Raw genomic sequence first — 21,141 nt, 5'->3', positions numbered from 1 at the left:
TCTCCACAAAAGGGCTTTATTACAGACAGAAATATGCCTCAGCACCCCCCCCAGACGATCCCACAGGTGAAGAAGCCAGATGTGGCGGTCCTGGGCTGGCGTGGTTACACGTGGTCTGCGGTTGTGAGGCCAGTTGGACATACTGCCAAATTCTCTAAAATGACGTTGGAGGCGGCTTATGGTAGAGAAATTAACATTAAAATCTCTGGCAACAGCTCTGGTGGACATTCCTGCAGTCAGCATGCCAATTGCACGCTCCCTCAAAACTTGAAACATCTGTGGTATTGTATTGTGTGACAAAACTGCACATTTTAGAGTGGCCTTTTATTGTCCCCAGCACAAGGTGCACCTGTGTAATGATCATGCTGTTTAATCAGCTTCTTGATATGCAACACCTGTCAGGTGGATGGATTACCCTTGGCAAAGGAGAAATGCTAACAGGGATGTAAATAAATGTATGCTCAAAATATAGAGAAATAAGCTTTTGTGCATATGGATAATTTCTGGGATCTTTTATTTCATCTAATGAAACATGGGACCAACACTTTACATGTTGCGTTTATATTTGTGTTTAGTATATTTCTATGCCCACTGCTCCCATAACAGAGCTTCGGAATCTGGCTGTAGTGACATTTGGCTGCCTGTGCTAATGCTGCCTCTCAGTGGGAGTGTCTGGGTGGGTAATGAGAGCCATTTATCTGACTTAGCACAGCCTGCTGTCCTGATGGGGCCCTTTGACGAGAGAGAGAGCATCATCAGACTAGGAATAAGAGGAGCGTCTCATGTAAAGTTCCAAATGCAGTGAATTGCCATGGCACGTCTCACATTTTTTTAGACAATATCTACACTAATACTCTGTGTTACAATAGAGTATTGGCACTGATCTGTCAATGAAAAAGAACGTGGCACTCTCTGGAGGTCATTCTCCCCTGTGTTGTTGTCTGGTGGTCAGTGCTGTGATTCAAGTAGTCTTTGACTGACATAAATTGGGACTAAATGAGGGTAGTTACGTTTCACATAAATGCCAGGCTTTGTCCCACTGGGTTACAGTACATTGCTTTGAATGATCATTCATGTATTTTCAGAGAGGCTTTCGACTGAGCTGCCATATCATGTCGTCATGCTCACTGCTCGGTCTTGTGAGGTGTGGGCTCCTCCTTGTGGTGACTGTACTAATAGACTCACAGCAGAGCTTTACTGGGTCTTTCTGATTTAGGGCTGTTTGAACAGGCAGCAATATAATTATGTACGGAAAAGAGAAAGCTCATTGTTATGTTGTATGTTAGACACATCAGTATAGTCTGCCTTTAATAGGCTACTACCTATCAAACTGTGGTGAGGAGATACATGCACTTCAGGGCCAGTGTCTGGCCGTCAATCCCTCTCCCTGTAACCAGAGTAGCCAAATGTAAAAGAATCCACTCTATTGTCTGGACGCAGCATTGGTTCACTCACCCCTGACTGCAGACCAACTCTCCTTGCCCACCTGTGGCAGCCAGGTGAAAGTAARCTGATCTGCCCACTTGTGAAAAGCAGGACTTAATACGATATTCATCTTGCAGGTGAATGATTAATGACATTAGGCCATAGCCTCATAGCCAACAGGGGCAAAGGTCTGAGTGTCTGCTGGTTTACTTCACATTGATAATTGAGTTACTTTATCATTTAGACAGTGTGTGTTGAAAGGGGGGACGGGCACTTAGGCCAACATGGCAATATGCATCTCAAACTCCAGTGGTACAAGTTTCCAGAACCATGCTTTTATTTTACACATTCTATTTATCAGCTTAATGATGAACGATTTTCGTCTTCACAAAACCAGTGCAGGTGTTGGGTCTGTATTGTCAGTTGAGTCCTGTGCGATCCGGTAGGCACCATCACGCCACGGTGTCTGAGGTGGCGGTGCGAGGGAAGACGCCGTTCTTGCGGAAAAAGCTCTCTTTCACAATGGCGTTGAGTGCGTACATCGGGACGTAGGCCTTGTTCATGTCACCTGCATTCAGAAGGGGCGCAGCAGGGACAGTTACCATGACAACTGGAGATAAGACATGGAATGTAGTAGAGCTAAAAGCTGGTCAGGACCATGATGTCACCCCCTGAATAGTTTTTCTACTGTATGCCCCCCCATTGCATGTGATGTTCCAGTTAATTTTGGCTATTTATACGTTTAAACATTCCAAATCCATGAGTGGTTTTACCATGTTGATAGAATGCCTGTTTAATTGGTTAATCAACAATTAAGCCTAATAATTTAAAATAAAAAAAAGTGTTGTTTTTTACCCAGACCCCATCCATACTGCCAGTTGCTGGTTATAGGGTAGAGGTACTTGACCTCAGGATCCTTTCGCTTCCTGAGGAGGAGGTATTTGTAGCGTCCAGTCTCCTCTTCCGAAAAGCCATCATACAGCACATCCCGAGTCTCTCCCGAAACCGGCCGCATCACATCGATAATGACCTTCTCATCTCTACTTTTGACCTGCGMCCCTTCTCTGGTCAGCGTTTTCACCGGTTTAGCTTCACGTTGAGGTTCGTTGATTTGTGGCAGTTTCATCCCTCGTTTTTMACCCACCTTTTTGACGAGTTTAGGTTTGATCCAGTTATCTCGAAACCAATTTAGTCTGACAATTTTTTCTTTCAAAATAGCCTCCTTCCAAAACTCCTGTTTTTGAGAATCCATGTCCGCTGCTCTTCCCAAAAGCCAGCTAGCCTTCTTGCGTATTGAGGTTATGTGCAACTGTCACCCACAACAATTAAATATTTTGAATATCCTTTTATTATCTGGATACATTCAGAGAAATTTCAAGGGATGTAAGTTTGACTTTTCCTTCACCAAAATGCGTGAGGGGGTCATGGCGCGCTCGTGAAACCTCTCCAAACATTTGCTTAACAATAGATGTCATAAGGTGAATGCACCAATTTGTAAGTCGCTCTGGATAAGAGCGTCTGCTAAATGACTTAAATGTAAATGTAAATGTCACACAACTGGGCCGGCTTCCCCCCCCCCTTTACATTTACAGTTTTTTCCAACTGCTTACAAACAAAATCTTTTCATGTCACACGATTTTTGAAACCTCTCACTCAAAGTGCAAAACTACACACCAAATATCCAAAACCATAAGCTATTTCTCAGCCTTTGACTCAGTTTTCAATTGCATAAAACACTACACACAATTCTCTACCTAAAACACAAAAATCTAACAGGAAGTGACTTGCTTTCCTTTTCCAAACACAACCAATCAAAATGCTACACTTATTCACCAGGTCACACACACACTCCTCACATGTGCAAACACTAATAGCTTAACTGATCACTAACCAATCACTGCTTTACTGTAGTCTAGGTCAAAGGTCAGATTACCTGTTTTGAACAATGGATGCCAACAATGGACAGAGAGGGAGAGGACGAAGGCAAAGAAGAGAAGGAAGGAGAGCCATCTCCTATGAGACACTTGTTGATCAGGTGATCAACCACGATCATGTGATCAACCACGGTTTGACCATGAGAGAACTTGAGTCGATTTACAGTGACCATACAGATTTACAGTGACCATAATTCAAACCTTCAGAAATGAGAACAGGTATGCAACTATCTAATGACTATTTTAGCATTACAGTAATGTACTGTAAAATACGTATGACTGCATAGTATTGCATAAACATTTGTAACTCTAAGCCATCCATTTACTGCACTGCATTGAATGAATGAGGTTGGTTATCATGCTGTACTACATTTTTTTGTACATTGTTTACAGTTCCTATGCTGAACACATACTGTGTTTGAATTCTGTACAGAGTGGAAAGGCAAAGACATCATGGAGGACGAGGACGCTTGTTTACAGATGTACAAGAGACTGCAATTATAAATATGGTTTTGGCCAACAATGCAATTAGGATTCGAGAGATAAGAGAGCATATCTTGAATAATGACACCATATTTAACAACATCAATGCTCTAAGCCTGTCGACCATACAACGCATCCTCCAACGGCACCGAGTGAAGATGAAACAACTTTACAAGTTGCCATTTGAGAGAAACTCTGACAGAGTCAAGAATATGCGACATGACTTTGTAGAGGTATGTATGCAACACTACTTCCAGTACTTCAGACATACCATATTTACTCATCTGTATATCCTTTTGTCTGTTACAGAGAGTAATGGAGCTGGATGCCCATGTAATTCGCCATGAATTTATTTATGTGGATGAGGTTGGCTTCAAACCAGGCGCYGCGGAAGAAATGTAATAGGACAGAGGGCAATTACCAATGTCCCTGGACAGCGTGGGGGTAATATAACTATGTGTGCTGCCATCACTCAAAACGGGGTCCTCCATCACAATGCCACACTGGGTCCGTACAACACCGGCCATATGCTCACTTTTCTGGATGCAATTTACACAATGCTTCTCCCTGATCCAGATCAGGAGCCTGCTAGATTTGTGGTTTTATGGGACAATGTTAGTTTTCACCGGGCTGTTCTGGTCCAAAACTGGTTTGCCACCCATCCACAATTTGTAGTTTTGTACCTACCCCCATATTCACCTTTTCTAAATCCCATAGAGGAATTCTTCTCAGCCTGGCGCTGGAAAGTGTATGATCGCCAACTCTATGCCCGCATGCCGCTTCTCCAGGCAATGGAGGACACATGTGGGGACATAGAGGTTGCCTCTGTCCAAGGTTGGATACGCCATGCTAGGAGATACTTCCCTCGATGTTTGGCAAGAGAAAACGTATCTTGTGATGTGGACGAAGTATTGTGGCCAGACCTAGGCCGGAGAAGAGATGAAGCGTAGCTTAGCACTGGTGACTGCCCCCCCCCTACCCATTCCTGGACTGCCCCCCCCCTCCCATTTCTGGACTTCCCCCCCCGGGACCCCACACACACAATTGTGTTCTTTACTGTATTCTAAAGAATATACTTTTGGTTTACATATGTTTATGGTTTTGTTGTATGCTGCTGTGTACAACAGTAATGTTTGGCCTAATAAATATTTTCTGTTTCTACATTGCATTGGTGTTTACAGTGTACTTGTTACCCCTCTCAGCAGATTACTTTCACTGTAGAACATTGTATTGAAATGTAGATATAAGCCTATGAAAGACCGAAGAGCTTTAGATTTAGAACAACAGTGTTTACATGGTATATCCAAAAATGTACTATGATGAAAGCAGTGTTTGCCATTTGATGCAAATGCTTCATTCTGACATGTGTTCATGGCATTTTGAATGCAGTGTTACATTTTGAAGGAGATGTGAGGCATTTTGCATTTTGTGTGTGCAGTTTTGGGAATTGTGTGTAGAGTTTTGAAAAAATGAGACAGTTTTGAAAACGTGTAAGCAGTTAGAAAAAACTGTAAGACAATAATGTACGTTTTAAGGTACATTTCCTGCAGTTCTAGACATTGCCATGGGGCGAAGAGAACATTTTGCAATATAACAACTTTTATGCAATTCTACTCATTTTACAATGGGGCAGAGAGAAATACAGCAGACTATGTGCTGTTTTAAAGCAAATTTTCTGCAAGTCTACACATTTTGCCATGACTTATGCCATGTTAATGATATCTGAGTGAGAGTGACTAACAAAATCAATGTGGTCCCTCTGGAGGTCAGGCCCCTGGCTACGTGCCCTGCGTGCCGGGTGGGTATTCGGCCATGATTACCTCAAATTTAGATACCTGGCTAACTTACCAATCTAAAAATTGTTAGCTGTCATGGCTAATTGAGTGACTGCACAATCACATTTCGAACTTGCATCTTGTGTATTCTAATTTTCTAACTCTCAACAGTTGAGACCCCGATTGGGGGCCAGGGGCCCTAAATGACCGCCTACAGTATGTCGCTTATGCCTGGAGCCGGCTCTGCAGTACACAATGAAAAATATTTGATACTTTTCTTAAGTGATTAATTAAGAAGACAATTATTAATCTGTCTTTAATAAATAGCAACTTTTTAAGTTTACCACACACAAATTACACCCTTTGTACAACTCCTCTCCTATTGTGTCCTCTCCTCCATCACCAAGTGCTGCACATAAGCAATAGGCAGGTGGAGTGACTAAATATTTCAACGTTTCTCTCAATCCTCTTGTCCTTCCAGATCAGTGATGACAAAGGAAAGCAGAGAAAGAAAAGTAATGGCTTAAGAGCAATAGAGCACAGCCAGCAACTCCTGTATGAGGCCCTAGATTACACTTCCTCTCATCTTCCTCCACTGCTCTTCCTCTCATCTCTTATCGTTGCCATGTGGGTCTCTGGTTGCCCCGCCTGCACTCTCGTCTCCGCCCTGGATCTGTATATGGCCCAGGGCACAGAGACTCACCACGCAGCCTTGAGGAGCTGCTGCATAATATTCATGCCTAAAAAGAGTTGCCAAGAAGGACAGAGGAAACATTGATTTCACTTCAACGATGTACAGTTTTGTAATGCTTTTTGTCTTCCCTCCTTTCAGAGTTAAAGCTCCACCTACTGATAAAATGTATGATGACTGACTGAAAACACATACTTACAATGGACGTTTTCTTTCCCTTATATCCATAAGGAGTGGAGGACCGTTGTACCTGTGTCTGTGTGCAGTAGAGGTGAAATAAATGATTAATGACATATTGGAACATGTGCAAAATGAAAGGGTAGATGCCTGTTTATAATAATAGTATAAGACAACTCACACAGGTAATGTTGAGTTGCTATCTGTCTCGTTCCGACTCTGCATCAACTCCTCAGGCCTGTTGGCAAAAGAGCAACAACAGAGTGGGTGTTGAACTGCAACAGTATATATTTTCTATAGCATACCCACAATCCTTTCCACCAATGATCTTCCTCACGTTGAGCCATACTCTGTGTCAGTGCTGTTCCAAGGAACATGGGTCTCCTCTGGCCTGCGTGGATACAGAGGAGATATCAGTAGTGAGTTAAACTACTCTGTCACTTCAAGTTATAGAACATTTCCTGTTTACTCAGCTGGGTTTCATCACCTACATACAGTATACATATAAAACCCACACACAGGTCATGGACTAACATCAAGGCCTTTAAATTCAACAGAAGATGGTCACTTAATCAGTTACTCTGTCTGTCTGTACTTTGTTTCCCTTTGTGTCATTCTGCTCAACTAGATATTCATGGTTGAGTAAGGCCTATATTTTTTTATGAACCAGAGTGAGTGTGGATTGACTCAAGGAAAGTATAGACAGACATTTATGATTCTATTTTTATGTGGAAAGCAGGCATTTATTGCATCACTCCTGGTTTGTAAAAAGCTTTTATTTGCGTACAAAAGAAGTGAAGTATTCCGTATTCCGTCTCTCACAGTTGAAGTGTACCTATGATAAAAATGACAGACCTCTACATGCTTTGTAAATAGGAAAACCTGCAAAATCGGCAGTGTATCAAATACTTGTTCTCCCCACTGTATATGCACTATTGCTTTAACAATATTACCTTTGGACACATACATAACCGCTGGACACACACACACACAGGCTTGTGTGCTCAGTCAAATTATTAAATCACATTGTACTTGCGTACATTTAAGGAGACTTACGGTATTGTGTGGTCGTAATCCCTGAAAGAGAAAGGAAAAAAGACAAGATATTTTAGAAAAATGTCTGTGAATTCATGAAACTCGTTCTTTCACATCTGGTAAAACAAGAATGAAAAGAGTCAATCGTGAGTCAATAATGTTTATACAGTTAAAGTACATGTGTTTGGCCCTCAGGGGCCATGGTGAGTTTGAAGAGCTAACTTACAAGAATGGACTCATATTCTCCATAGGAAGTATCATTCTGTAACGATAGAACAAATCACAAGGTCCAACCGAAATTGTACTTCCACTTTCAACCCAACCCCTCTGAAAAGACACACATACATCATTTTGGAGAGGTGCGGGGGGCTGCCACACTGGCCTCCCGGGGAGATGTTATAGTGGGGGGTTAAGTGCCTTGTTCAAAGGCATAACGGTAGGCAATGGCAACTAGGATTTGAGACCCGGGATTCAAACTAGCTCGCCTCTCTAACCGCTAGGCTACTTGGCGCTCTAAATAGTTTACAACATTTGGATTCAACACTATACAAATATAGACCCATAAACGTACTCACTGAAAAGGGAAGGGAATCTCTGTTTCATTGGACTCTGTGTCATTTGACATGAAGGGTCTGAAAGAGCGGTATGTTGGCCTCACTATTCTCACATTTAGTCAAACTTTTCCTAGTTTTTTGAAGTATTAGAACCCAACACTCACTGTGTTGTTGAGTTGAAGAAGAGTCTCATACTCATATTGTCTACRARGGGGGGGGGGGGGGGGGAATCACATGCCTCMCAGGTCACAACTCTATCCATTCATCCATACCTCTAATCTCCTATTTCCACAGGTATGTAGATGTCTTACCTCTGAGTGCTGTTGAAGGGGACTGGGAATCCAAAGACATAGCCCAGGAGGATGACACCGAGAGACCAGGCAGGGATCATCTGTTCTCCGGAAGGGCCGTTAGGTCTGTGAAAAAATCCCCAGTGTCCAGGGATAGGTTCATTCTGGGAGCACTTCTTGGCCAACCTTCCATATCTTCCAACCTTCCAGCCACTTTAATAATGTGAATTGATGGAAATTTATGTAAAAATGTATCACTAGCCACTTTAAACAATGGCACTTAATATAATGTTTACATACCCTACATTACTCATCTCATATGTATATGTATATGTATATGTATATACTGTACTCTATATCATCTACTGCATCTTGCCATCTTTATGTAATACATGTATCACTAGCCACTTTAAACTATGCCACTTTATGTTTATATACCCTACATTACTCATCTCATATGTATATACTGTACTCTATACCATCTACTGCATCTTGCCTATGCCGTTCTGTACCATCACTCATTCATATATCTTTATGTACATATTCTTTATCCTTTTACACTTGTGTGTATAAGGTAGTAGTTGTGGAATTGTTAGGTTAGATTACTCGTTGGTTATTACTGCATTGTCGGAACTAGAAGCACAAGCATTTCGCTACACTCGCATTAACATCTGCTAACCATGTGTATGTGACAAATAAAATTTTATTTTATTTGATATCTTTATGAGGTGCAGGTAGTAGAACAGAGCTGTGTTTGTGTGTTTGTGTTTGTCCCTGGTTCACTGAAGAACATGGGAGAAAATTTAAGAACTCACATGTCCAGCAAGATAAATGATAAGGCCTGTTTCAAGGTTGTTCAAATATTTGCCAGTTGGATCACAGCATCCGTGTGTGCAGGCCCCTAAATACTGTAACACATCAGGTTCAGTCTCAGGGTCAGGCTTTAATTATGGAAACCACTCTGAATCTGATTTGTCAGGGTTAATCCACTGGGCTTTAAGTTTGTGCCACTGGCACAGAGATACTGGGAAGTACTTCACTTCTGCCTAAACTATGCAGTGAGAAGTTAAACTAACTTTGGCTTCATGGGAACTTCACCCCACTTCCCAAAATAAACTAACTGCTCAAGTCACATCATCAGGAAAGCTTGCATCTCTTTTGCAGACAGGGTTGGAGATAAGTATTTGTGGTAGTGGGGTCTTATGACTGACATGTAACATTCTTGTTGTACTTCAGGCTACTAGCACTATAAGGCTTTAGAATCAGCATGGAGGATTGCTGGATTTAATTTCAAGATTTTGTACAGTATGAAACAATGAAGTCTTCCAAGCTAACATACAGGGAATTGTTTTGGCTTTTGTGAGATTGTGAATAGTGCGATTGTCTTCTAATATCAAAGATTTAAGACAGTTGTGCTGGTCTTGATATTATCATTCATAACTTACACAGTACAGGTTGGATAGAATAATTTATTTTTGTAAACATCTATTTTTTTATTTTTTTTTACAGGTATAAGTTAAAACTGTCACAATCACAATACATTACAACAGGTAGTCATTTTGCAGTGCTTAACATACTGTTTTTTTCAAGCTGTTAATTTTATGTGCATTTTCTGTTGTTGAGATGTACCCTGTGGATTGGGGAATAATACTGTACATTTCACCAGATGATGAAATGCTACTTTGCAGTTTTTTTTGTGTAAAGATCCAAATAGGGGCATTAGGAATGTTTCCATAAATGACAAATGTGAAGTTAAAACAGACAGTCATGGTCACATGCTTGCTCTGACAAATGTTACACTCACTGAATTGCAGATGACTATCCACAATTCTTTGCAGAGATGTCTTATGCAAGCATACTCTCCCCAAGGTTATGACAAAATGAAGCAAGCATTTGAAAAAACAGACTGGATGAGACCACAAGATACAGTACCTGCGTAAGATTTCATACAACAGCATGAATAACCCAGAAAGGCATACTGCACAACAATTCAACCATCAATGTGGTCAATGAATAGTAATACCATAACGTTCCAGGCAAAGGAATGAAAAACTAAACTACTACATCAAACAATTCAACATTCGGTCTGGCGAAAGTGCATTGCCAGGTGGATGGAAGAGGACCCAGGCAAGAGATGAGAGGTGGACTGTAGGGACCAATTATGGACTCGGTCAATATGGATAACACATGAAACCGCCATCAGGCCAATTCATACTTTACAGCCTTCCACAAGATAACTCATTTAAGATCATGACAGTCTCCAAAGTCCCCCTCCTCCATCTCTGTGCCTGCCCAGACCGTGACCCTGGATCTTTGGGTACGTGTTGTGTGTTTATCGGAAGTCCTCAGCGGAGAACATGCCCTTGGCCCTGCGTAGGATGGAGTCCTTGGAGGCGTCGTATGGGTGCTCCTTGGAGGGTATCTCCAGCACGGCAGGGATGGACTCCATGTGCTGGTCGATGGCGTGACGGATCATCTCTGCTATGAACTGGTTGATTAGGATGATGCCGATGTCATTGCGAGTCAGGAAACTCCTGTGGGGGGCATGACAGAAATAAATAAGTTAGAGACGACGACTGTGAACATTACAGTGCTGGTCTGTAAACAACAAAAAACAAGGTATGTTGTCCAGCAGTATTTGAAGGTGTTATGATGAATCATATCATATAACTAGGCCTAATGGAACACAGATATCATGATACCACCTACCTACAGATTGTAACACCAGATAATGTGACACACACACACGCCACACCCGAATTGTATCCATTATACTGGGAGTTACAGGTTAGGTACTGTTTGGTGTCGGACTGAGAATTTTCAATGCCAGGTGTTAACTGTATAGATAACACCTGACATCACCTATGCAACTACAAACATAATGGAGCATCAACTGTCTTCACCCTGTGTGCAAACAAGCACACAGTTTGTCTGCTTTTAGCTATTTATATCTTCAATCTCAAAATTAGGTAGATAGTTGGGTGGGTATAACGTTCAAAGTAGCATGATCAATTCACCTAGCTAACTAGCTGCCGAATAGGCATCAACTCACCACGTAGCTTATTCTTAATGTTTGTCCATAGGCTACCAGAGTGAGGACAGACATTTTTCGGAAATAAACTGAAGGAAATAGCCCACTCCCTACCCGGTGTTGTGCCGAAAATCTCCCCCCCGACAGAACCCCCCCCCCACCATTCGCGTGAACGCGCACGCACTCAATTCTTCATTGCTGCGACTTTTTATTTGATTTATTTCACCTTTATTTAACCAGGTAGGCCAGTTGAGAACAAGTTCTCATTTACAACTGCGACCTGGCTAAGACAGAGCAAAGCAGTGCGACACAAACAACACAGAGTTACACATGAGAACGTGATTGCTAGATAGGGTTACCAACTTTCTCACTACCAAATAAGGGACAAAAGATGGCGTGCTAGTGCACGGCGGTGTGGGTACAGTGTTGTGTGAATGAATATACAGTGTATATTCATATTCAATTGGAAAAGCAAAAAATAATTATATTCCATTTAGTCTATAGCTTTACTAAAACTGTATAATTATGTAAACTTATGTGAATAAACAAAATAAATGATCAAAGAAATCACAATTTGAACCTTTACAGCAACAAAAAAAAATCACATTTAAAATGCAAAAGAGGAAGAGGAGCATGAGTCACTCACCAAGTCTCCTTTTTCCATGGTTATTTTTTGCTGCTCTTGACTGATTCAAGCAGTCCTTTTGCATAGCCAGAGAGAAGTCCTTACATGACAAGACACAGTTCACAGATATTTGAAGTTCATTTTTGATCAGCTCTGTGTTGCATCTGTTTCTTGAGTCTGACCATTTAATGGTCATTCGAGAGAAAATCCTCTCTACAAAGGCATTTGAGCCTGGCACACTGAGGACAAATTAGACAATCCTGAACATGTTGATCAAGTCGGCTTTCCCTAGATTTTGAAAAACTGCCACCCACTTCTCACTGGTGGATTTTGTGGTATCCTGTCTGGCTTTCTGTATTTTCTCCCGGCTAGCACAAAACTCTTCATAGAGTTGGTCCATACTGACTGTCTCTGTCATTTTGAGGGCAACCACTTCAGTGAAGGAGAGCTCCTCATAGAGGCCGATCGGTTTCAGTTTCACCATTCCATTTTCTGGTGAGAAATCAAACCACTTGTCAATGTATGTAATGACAGTGTCGTAGAACTTCACAAAGTCCTGTTGCTGCTTGGACCTTTGTGCTGCCAATTGTTTGTCCATCAGCTGCTTGTTCTGGTATCCAAAAAAAGCTGTCCTGTTTACGCAGAAGCATCTTCATTTTGAACCTTTTGGACTTCCTCGTAAACATCTGTGATGCAGAGCGTTGTTTCCTCCAGCTTCTTTACAAGTTGGTCAAAAACACACCCCACGTTGTGGAAAAAGCACAGATAAATCTCAGCAGCTTCTGTTTTTTTCTTCATACTCAAAAATACTCTTCAGTGCCACAGGACAGGTCTCCCCAAGGGACCTGAAGTATGAAGTAAGAGCTGGCCAGCTTCGCAGGAGACGATCGACAGCTGGATGAAGAGAGAGCCATCGTGTGCAAACATGTCGCAGAATTTCACGCCACTCAATGTCAACAAAGGCATAAAATGCACGCAGTTCCGCTCTTCGGGAAGCAGATACTGAGAAGTGGCTGTAGATCTTTAAAACAATTGTCTCAATATCCACTGACAGCTGATCGCAGGTGTACTTGCAGGCATTATGAGCTATGTGAGCTTGGCAATTGGCTTTCAGAATACGATTGTTGGCACTGCTAAATAACTGGTAAACGGAGTGGTGTTTTCCAAAGTTGACATTGGCATTATCTGCTGCATAGGCTGTGTTGTGTCTAATATCAATTTCATGCTTTTCCAGACAGTTCATCAGAGCTTGATGTATGCCATTTGCAGTTTCATCACTGGCTTCATCAAAGTCAAGTAACTTGCACTGCACTCCATCAGACACAGAGAAATATCTCACGCACACTGGAAACATTATTATATTTCCCTTGTTTAATGGCATCACTGGCGACTGAGAAATACACGGGCTCACCTTCGGTCGAGGACAGATCATCCGTCTTTGGTCCTAAAACATTCATTGTAATCATCTCAGCTTTCGTTCTTCCCAAGTGCATAATCTTCACAACATTTGAGTCATGAAACATAGCACCGTTGAGCTCAAGGTTGCCAACAAACAACGCATACAAAGTAGCATGATCAACTCACCTAGCTAACTAGCTGCCGAATAGGCATCAACTCACCACGTAGCTTATTCTTAATGTTTGTCCATAGACTACCAGAATGAGGACAGACATTTTTCAGAAATAAACTTAATGAAATAGCCCACTCCTTACCCGGGATCTTATTCTACCGCTATACAACTTTATATGCGTTTGTTGGTAACCTTGTTATTTATGAAGTTTTTGGAACATATTCCTGTTGGGACGTTGCACAAATCATACCCACTCTAGATCGCTAGTTATAACTTAACACTTACTTGAAAGTCTCCTCTATCTCTGCGATGCTTGTCTCCTTTTCGACCACCAAGAAATTCGGTTTACGATTTTTATTCAGCTCGCCAATGCCACCGAGTAGGAACCCGGTACACGTATCTTCATCACCAATGACGGCAATTAATTTACCTCGCCCTGCCATTATTTAATTCTACAAGATAAAATAGCGAAAACAAGCAATGACTGGATTTTTTCCTTCTCTGAATCACGAAGCTGTCAGCTGACCAGTACTTCCGCTTTTGGGAGTTCTTTGGAGATGTCAGCTGTCACAAAACGCAGATAGCACCATCTGTTGGTCTATAAGAATGTTTTATCATGAAATGGCGAGCAGGTAAAAATTACTGTCTCTCAATGAAAATGTAATACATTGAATAGCTTTGAATAGTTTTGTAAAAAAAAAAGATGTGGTTTTGGTTTTATGCTTCACAAAGGACAAAATCCTTCTATATCGGAAGGACGTGACGTCACATCAGCTGATGAAGTCACGTGAAGAAAGAGAGGAAACGCAGCAGATGGGTTTATTCATAGGGCAAAACAAGTGAACATGGCAAGTATAAACGCTTATATTCTGATTTACTGCGACTCTGCATGGTGTAAAAGCAACGTATTTAGTGGTTCATACTGTTGTAGCGGCTACATTGTAGCCTATTTTTTGTGTACTGTAGTGCGCGTGAAAGTTTTCTGGCTTTGATGTCTCGCTAGCTAACTGTAAACACTGATTTTTTGTGACCACTTTTACTGTTGACAAAAGCAGATGCAAAAGTCATCTCCTTAGAGCCTTAAACAGTTTGTGGTGGCAGATAATTGTATTCCTTCCACAGATCCTAACATGTGTCCATGCATGTCATTGGTTTGTGTTTTAGACTACTAGCACTCTGACACAGGGTCTGGAGAGGATCCCTGATCAACTGGGTTATTTGGTGATCAGTGAGGATGGCGTATTGGCGGTATGTTCACACAAACATGCATACCTATATGTCCTGCCCTGTTGCAGCACGCCTATCTTCCACTCCATCTCATTCTCAACTGACTCCCTGTTATTCCCTTATCTCAGTCTGCGGGAGAGCTGGAGAATGATGAGCACACAGCGGGGGTCATAATGCAGATGGTGCGGACAGCATGTCGCTTCAGACTGCAGGGTGCTGCTGAGCCGCCCTTCAAACGCATGTCAGGTAAGTCAGACAACACACACCTAGGTCCTAGAGTCACTCACACCACGCGTGCACACACACACACACACACACAGTATTGCTGCTCCCATCATGCCACTCTAACCAGACCTCCCTGTGTTTTATTTCTTCACAGTCATGCTAGAGGACTATGTGTACACAGTGACCGTGTCTGGTCAGAAGGTATTTGTGGTGAAACGTCAAAACAACCATAGGGAACCTGTAGTAGTGTAGAACCGTGTAGTGAAGATGGGTTGGGAGGATGAAGGCCACCACTCCAATCAACGCACTCACACAGGACACGGACTCAGTAATCCACTGAACTGTTCCGTCCCTAGTTCTATAAGGTTTCAGAACAACAAATACTGAACAAAAATATAAATGCAACATGCAACAGTTTCAGAGATTTTACTGAGTTAAAGTTCATAGAAGGAAATCAGTCAATTGAAATAAATTCATTAGGCCCTAATCTATGGATTTCACAACTAGGCAGGGGTGCAGCCTGGGATGCCAGGCCCATCCAATCAGAATACGTTTTTCCTCAAAAAAGGGCTTTATTACAGACGGAAATACTCCTCAGCACCCCCCATTCCCCTATGTGAAGAATCTGGATGTGCAGGACCTGGGTTGGCGTGGTTACATGTGGTCTACGGTTGTGAGGCTGGTTGGATGTACTGCCAAATCCTCTAAAACGACGTTGGAGCCGGCTTATTCTAGAGAAATTAACATTAAATTATCTGGCAACAGCTCTGTTGTACATTCCTGCAGTCAGCATGCCAATTGCAGGCTCCCTCAAAACTTGAGACATCTGTGGCATCGTGTTGTGTGACATAACTCCACATTTTAGAGGCCTTTTATTGTCCCCAACACAAGGTGCATCTTGGTAATGGTCACGCTATTTAATAAGCTTCTAGATATGCCACACCTGTCAGGTGGATGGATTATCTTGGCAAAGGAGAAATGTTAACTAACAGGGATGTAAACAAATTTGTGCACAAAATTTGAGAGAATCTTTTTGTGTGTAATCTTTTATTTCAGCTCATGAAACATGGGACAAACACTTTACATGTTAAGTTTATATTTTTGTTCAGTATAGATATTGAATAATTCACATTGAATGGCCCACAATAGGCATCAAACTGCATGTGTAATCTTAATTGGTAACTTTTTGTTATGAGAAATGGAACAGAATAGTGCTGTGGTGTATTAGTCCGTACAGTATGTGAAGCAAATAAATTGTCGGTTTGTGTGTGGCAGGTAGACTGGAATTCAATCTATTCAGTTTATAGTATCAGCACACATGCTATTTAGTTTGAATGCTCCCCAACAACGTTTTCTTTAACATACTGTTGCAGATAGAAATACCATGGATAGAGCTGGCATCTTTAAATACTCAATAGAACAGAAGCATGTATGTTCTACTTAATACATTTCTATGTAGTACTGTTGTGCCCTACTGAATGTGGCTTGATGGAAATGTATATTTTTTGGGGGGTAACTCTGTGCTGTTTTTTTCCTAACCTGAACTAAGTGTCATGTGTGCAATGTTGCTATGTAATTGCTATTGGTACAAATGTATATACACATGCAATGACTGTTTTATCGTGAGCTATTCTCTTGGCATGTTAAATTGTGTGGGAGATTCAGGGCTTTCTTATTTGATTACCTCAAATAAAGCTTAGCTTATAAACATCCACATGCTTTGAACTTGTTTATAAATGCCTTTTTAATGTCGCACTATGCTGAAATTGCTCCGCCATTTCCTGGTTGCTAAAGTTCTAGTTTGCCTAATTTCAGTTTGTGACAAAACCAGCAAGTATAGTGTAGAGAATCATTGTAGCGTTTAAACTGCTGTGAATATTTTTTCTATAACGGAAAATATATTAAGCACAAGATGCAAAAACTAAATGGAAGGGGAAGCATAGAAATAGCACACCGAACAAATCTACAGCTTCTTATACTTACTTTCAATGAATGACATATCTATAACTCACATTTCTATGAATTTGGTCAGGTCGACCAAAAAGTTACAATGCAAACCATGCATATCTAAGTAGGATTTTAATCTGAAGATAAGTGGGAGCACCTCTGAGGGGAATGGAACTGTTTTTATAAGCACTTTAGTGTTTTCTGCAAGATGCAATTCACTTTCATAAAGTATCAGTTGTTGACAAACCTAATTAGAGAATCCACTCTTTGCTTAATGTACAAAAAACTGAACAGGTTTAGGCTAAAATTGTTATGAAGAAACATTCAACTATTCAAGGTTCTCCAATCCTTCATGAACAACTATGTCCCACCTCACCCAATCAGAGAAGACAAATGACAATGTTTCAACAATTGAGAAAAGAAAAATACAATTTTATTGCATCATAATGGCCTTTGAAATGACTGAAGGTCCTGCACTCTTCACATTGTTTAGGAATGGAACTGGCCTTCAGGTTCAGATCTCTGGAATGACTCAGTCAGGGGAGGCCATAGGGGTTTTACACCCGAAACCCAGCTCCATATACCGTTTCTAACAAACTCCCGGTATCCCAATACCCCCCCCAACAAAATCTAGTGACCCCCCCAACAAAATCTAGTGGCCCACCCTTCCATCCCACAATGATCAACATCAGCACACAACCATGTGAATCAATTTGTTATGTTTTTTTAAAACATGCAACTTAAAACAATTTTACTGTTGAGGAAGTTGGGTGGCAAAAAGAAAAGATACAGTCTAAAACATCTGCATGTATGACAATGGGAATAAAAGGGAAGAATGATGAAAAAAGGTTTCAGAACAGGAACTGATCGCAAAGTCCATAACTGCAAGTTCTACCAGACAGACACACTGATAATTTAAAAAGTCGCAGTTTTTTTCCATTGATGAAATGCTCAGCCTGCACCCCTTCTACTCTTGTTCGCGTGTTCATATCTCGTTCGCTTCGGTCCTGCGATTTCTCCATTCTTTAGCGTTTCGACAGCTCGTTGGATAACCAGTCCAGTCCTTCGTATAGCCCAGTGCCCTGGGTAGCACAGGTAGCCTGGACATGCCACTGGAAGGAGAGACATAATGAGTTGCTGTACATAAAAKCCAGTAATGTCATACATATGAATAACTCTGCATAGCCACAGTGTATACTACATGGACCACATCTTTATCTGGTCAGAAATACATTTTACTGTACAACTCTTTGGAAGGACTGTTCRAGTGTGTGTGWRWRAGAGAGAKATGCTCACAACTCTGCTGCGCAAGCTCTGCAGGCCCARTTTGTCTGTGAGGTCGCTCACTGCCATAGCGTTGGGCAGGTCCTGTTTGTTTGCAAACACCAGCAACACTGCCTCCCTCAACTCATCCTCCTGCAGCTGTAGAGAGAAATAAATGAGAGAATTGGTTAGGAGGACAAGGGGAGGGAAACCATAGGCCACAGAAGGCTGTGTGTCACAATGGCAACTATATAAATAACATTATTTACCATTGAATTAATGTTTATTTTCACATGCCAACCATGAGCTCATTTTTAGGTTCCTTTTCACAGAAATACTACAAATGCCAACACAAAAATAGTACTGTTCCTTGACAAAAAACAGTAGCTTAAATAGACATGTATGCAACACTTACCATTTTAGACAGCTCTTCTGCCGACTCTGCTACTCTCTCTCTGTCGTTGCTGTCCACTACGAAGATAAGGCCCTGTGAAGTCAAGGTTCAAAGGTCAGGCTACTGTTATTGTCTACTGTACATATTCACTTAGCTTTTTGGATGAACAAGAGGGTCTTTTGACAGGGTCCATTCTGACACATTGATTCTAGCACTATTTGTATAGTTGAATTAAGACATCAAAGATATGCTATGATGACCACTGATGTAGGTCACTGCTGTCACAGGTGTGTATCGTACCTGTGTGTTCTGGAAGTAGTGCCTCCAGAGGGGGCGGATCTTGTCCTGACCGCCCACATCCCACACGGTGAAGCAAATGTTCTTGTACTCAACAGTCTCCACGTTAAAACCTGCTCGGTCACCGAAGAGCGAGAGAATCAGCAACAGGAATTCACACAGACACTAGATCCAGTATCACCAGTCTGACCTCTACCAGCATAAACAGCTCCGGTCTAGATCATTATGGTAGAAATTAAGGTTCTGTATAAATGATAAGCTAATTAAAACCAATTTGCAATAGGAGTAAACTACTGTCTAGATAAAATTGAAAATGAAAAACGATGGAATGGTGACCCAATTCTGTCTGATCTTAGGTGGGACAAACCATTATTTTCTTCCCTACTTATTTTGTCTAGGTGTTTAGACACTTATCAACCAATCTGCTCCATCAAAAGAGCCCCCTCACCCAGCAAGCCCCAACAGCTCTGGTGCATGGAGGCAGTGCAGCCATCTGTTTTTTAAATTGTATTTTTTATTTAACAAAGTAAGTCAGTTAAAAAGAAATTATTATTTACAATGACGGCCTACTCCGGACAAACCCGGACGACGTTGGGCCAATTGTGCGCTGCCCTATGGTACTCCAAATCACAGCCGGATGTGATACAGCCTGGATTCGAACCAGGTACTTTAGTGACACCTCTTGCACTGAGATTCCGTGCCTTAGACTGCTGTGCCCAGAACTATGGTCATGAAAGGCTTAAAACCATTCAGTTCTATACCTCACCGTCATGTCCAAAAATATTTTTTTTTCTTAAATTTGACAGACTGAATTGTCAAGTGCACAGCTCTGTGTGGACCTTAATGTCCATTTCCATAAACATTAAACAGGGTAGGCCTACATCCCTGAACAATTGGACTTGATTACCATGGCATCAAAGATTGGGCTCAGTGTGTGTGTGTCATGCTACGTCAGTCACCAGAACAAGACATCAAAAGAAATCATAATAATTTGCCCACAAGCTCAATGAGAAAGCAAGTCCCCCATTTAAAATCAGATTACTGAGGAGATCCTTTTAAAGACAGTCTGCCAGGAGTTGAGAAGGTCCATGTTTTGCATATGGTTGTGTATGCTAGAGATCTATCCATCTTTGGCTCTGAGATTTTCTTACCAATGGTTGGAATAGTGGTTACAATCTCCCCCAGCTTCAGTTTGTAGAGAATAGTGGTCTTTCCAGCAGCGTCCAAACCAACTACAGAAGAAAATAGTAATGTCAACAAACTTCCCAATCATAATAAACCCAGATTGGAAAATAAGTAACCTTACAAAAAAGAAAAACTAGCAAGACAAACATATTGTATTGAAACTTCATGAAAGAGATAGTTAGCTATTACAAAAGGTATATCTCGTGTCAAATGAAATCCCTTTGACAGCTGAGAGAGGGAGTGCTTAGTTTTCCATCATCGGCTGTCAAACTGCAATGAGTTGGACAACGTATATAAATATATAGGGTAGCAACTGTGCCTTCAGCTCAAATTAAGAGCAGCATCCACAACCCCAAAATATAGGCTAACACACATAGGTGGACAAGTTATGGTAAGAGTGGTGGAAATGAGTCTAGATATTTTGTATTAAACTAGGGACCCATTATAAAAGCTCACTACATCTACAAACGTGTATAGTCCTGAGATGTGACGTAACTAAGCCATTCGTTGGTATTAAGTGAACAAACTACCAGTAATTATTGTGCAATAGCACAAATAGCTATCCATTTTCCTGCCTAAGCCTGAGTGTTATCCTAGCTACTCTGTGTTTTTACTCCGATTACTCTCAAACGAGTAATGTTTACGTTACAAGACATATAGCAAGACAGGTGAACAGGTAGTTTACTATAACTGTAATATTACACAAAAAGCAAAGTACATCCCTGATAATGGCAACCCCCTCCCACTAGCTAGCTAACGTTAGCTAGCAGCCAGGTTGATAAAAGGATTGCTCACCCATAAGTATCCTCATCTGTTTTTTGCCAAAAAGCCTGGAAAATATCGACGAAATTGTTAGCCCCATGTTGTGAAAGAGCTCCGCGTGACGATAATAAAATAGAAAACCAAATCTGTTTATTGTAACCAGACAGAGAGTGGGTGCAGCTTTCCTTTCGCAGTCTTTTCAGATGCCACGTCCAGGCCAACGCGGAATAGATGACGTCATCGCTTTCACA

At 41.4% G+C, this 21,141-nt stretch overlaps 4 protein-coding genes across 4 annotated transcripts; 1 reads left to right on the top strand and 3 right to left on the bottom strand.

The window, feature by feature from the left end:
• Positions 1-1,740: 1,740 nt before the first annotated feature.
• LOC139029448 (protein SPMIP1-like) lies at positions 1,741-2,699 on the bottom strand. The gene is made up of 2 exons (XM_070449450.1): positions 2,281-2,699; positions 1,741-1,993 (listed from the first exon to the last, which is right to left on the bottom strand). The coding sequence occupies exons 1-2, from the start codon at positions 2,675-2,677 to the stop codon at positions 1,878-1,880; spliced, it is 513 nt and encodes a 170-aa protein (XP_070305551.1). The 5' UTR covers positions 2,678-2,699; the 3' UTR covers positions 1,741-1,877.
• A 7,880-nt stretch (positions 2,700-10,579) lies between these two features.
• LOC111950899 (V-type proton ATPase subunit F) lies at positions 10,580-14,127 on the bottom strand. The gene is made up of 2 exons (XM_023968827.2): positions 13,876-14,127; positions 10,580-10,898 (listed from the first exon to the last, which is right to left on the bottom strand). Exons 1-2 carry the CDS (start codon positions 14,031-14,033, stop codon positions 10,697-10,699), a joined length of 360 nt encoding a protein of 119 aa, XP_023824595.1. The 5' UTR covers positions 14,034-14,127; the 3' UTR covers positions 10,580-10,696.
• A 221-nt stretch (positions 14,128-14,348) lies between these two features.
• On the top strand, positions 14,349-15,770 carry LOC111950906 (ragulator complex protein LAMTOR4). Its single transcript, XM_023968839.2, has 4 exons — positions 14,349-14,438; positions 14,755-14,838; positions 14,946-15,063; positions 15,197-15,770. Exons 1-4 carry the CDS (start codon positions 14,436-14,438, stop codon positions 15,292-15,294), a joined length of 303 nt encoding a protein of 100 aa, XP_023824607.1. The 5' UTR covers positions 14,349-14,435; the 3' UTR covers positions 15,295-15,770.
• A 1,630-nt stretch (positions 15,771-17,400) lies between these two features.
• Positions 17,401-21,114, bottom strand: LOC111950892 (ADP-ribosylation factor 4). The gene is made up of 6 exons (XM_023968813.2): positions 20,924-21,114; positions 20,095-20,175; positions 18,947-19,056; positions 18,668-18,739; positions 18,286-18,411; positions 17,401-18,101 (listed from the first exon to the last, which is right to left on the bottom strand). Exons 1-6 carry the CDS (start codon positions 20,988-20,990, stop codon positions 18,015-18,017), a joined length of 543 nt encoding a protein of 180 aa, XP_023824581.1. The 5' UTR covers positions 20,991-21,114; the 3' UTR covers positions 17,401-18,014.
• Positions 21,115-21,141: the final 27 nt, after the last annotated feature.

Source organism: Salvelinus sp. IW2-2015, linkage group LG3 (assembly GCF_002910315.2).
Source record: "Salvelinus sp. IW2-2015 linkage group LG3, ASM291031v2, whole genome shotgun sequence".
Lineage (NCBI taxonomy): Eukaryota > Metazoa > Chordata > Actinopteri > Salmoniformes > Salmonidae > Salvelinus > Salvelinus sp. IW2-2015.
The sequence above is the reverse complement of the archived record's forward strand: the minus strand, read 5'-3'. Positions and strand labels throughout refer to the sequence as shown.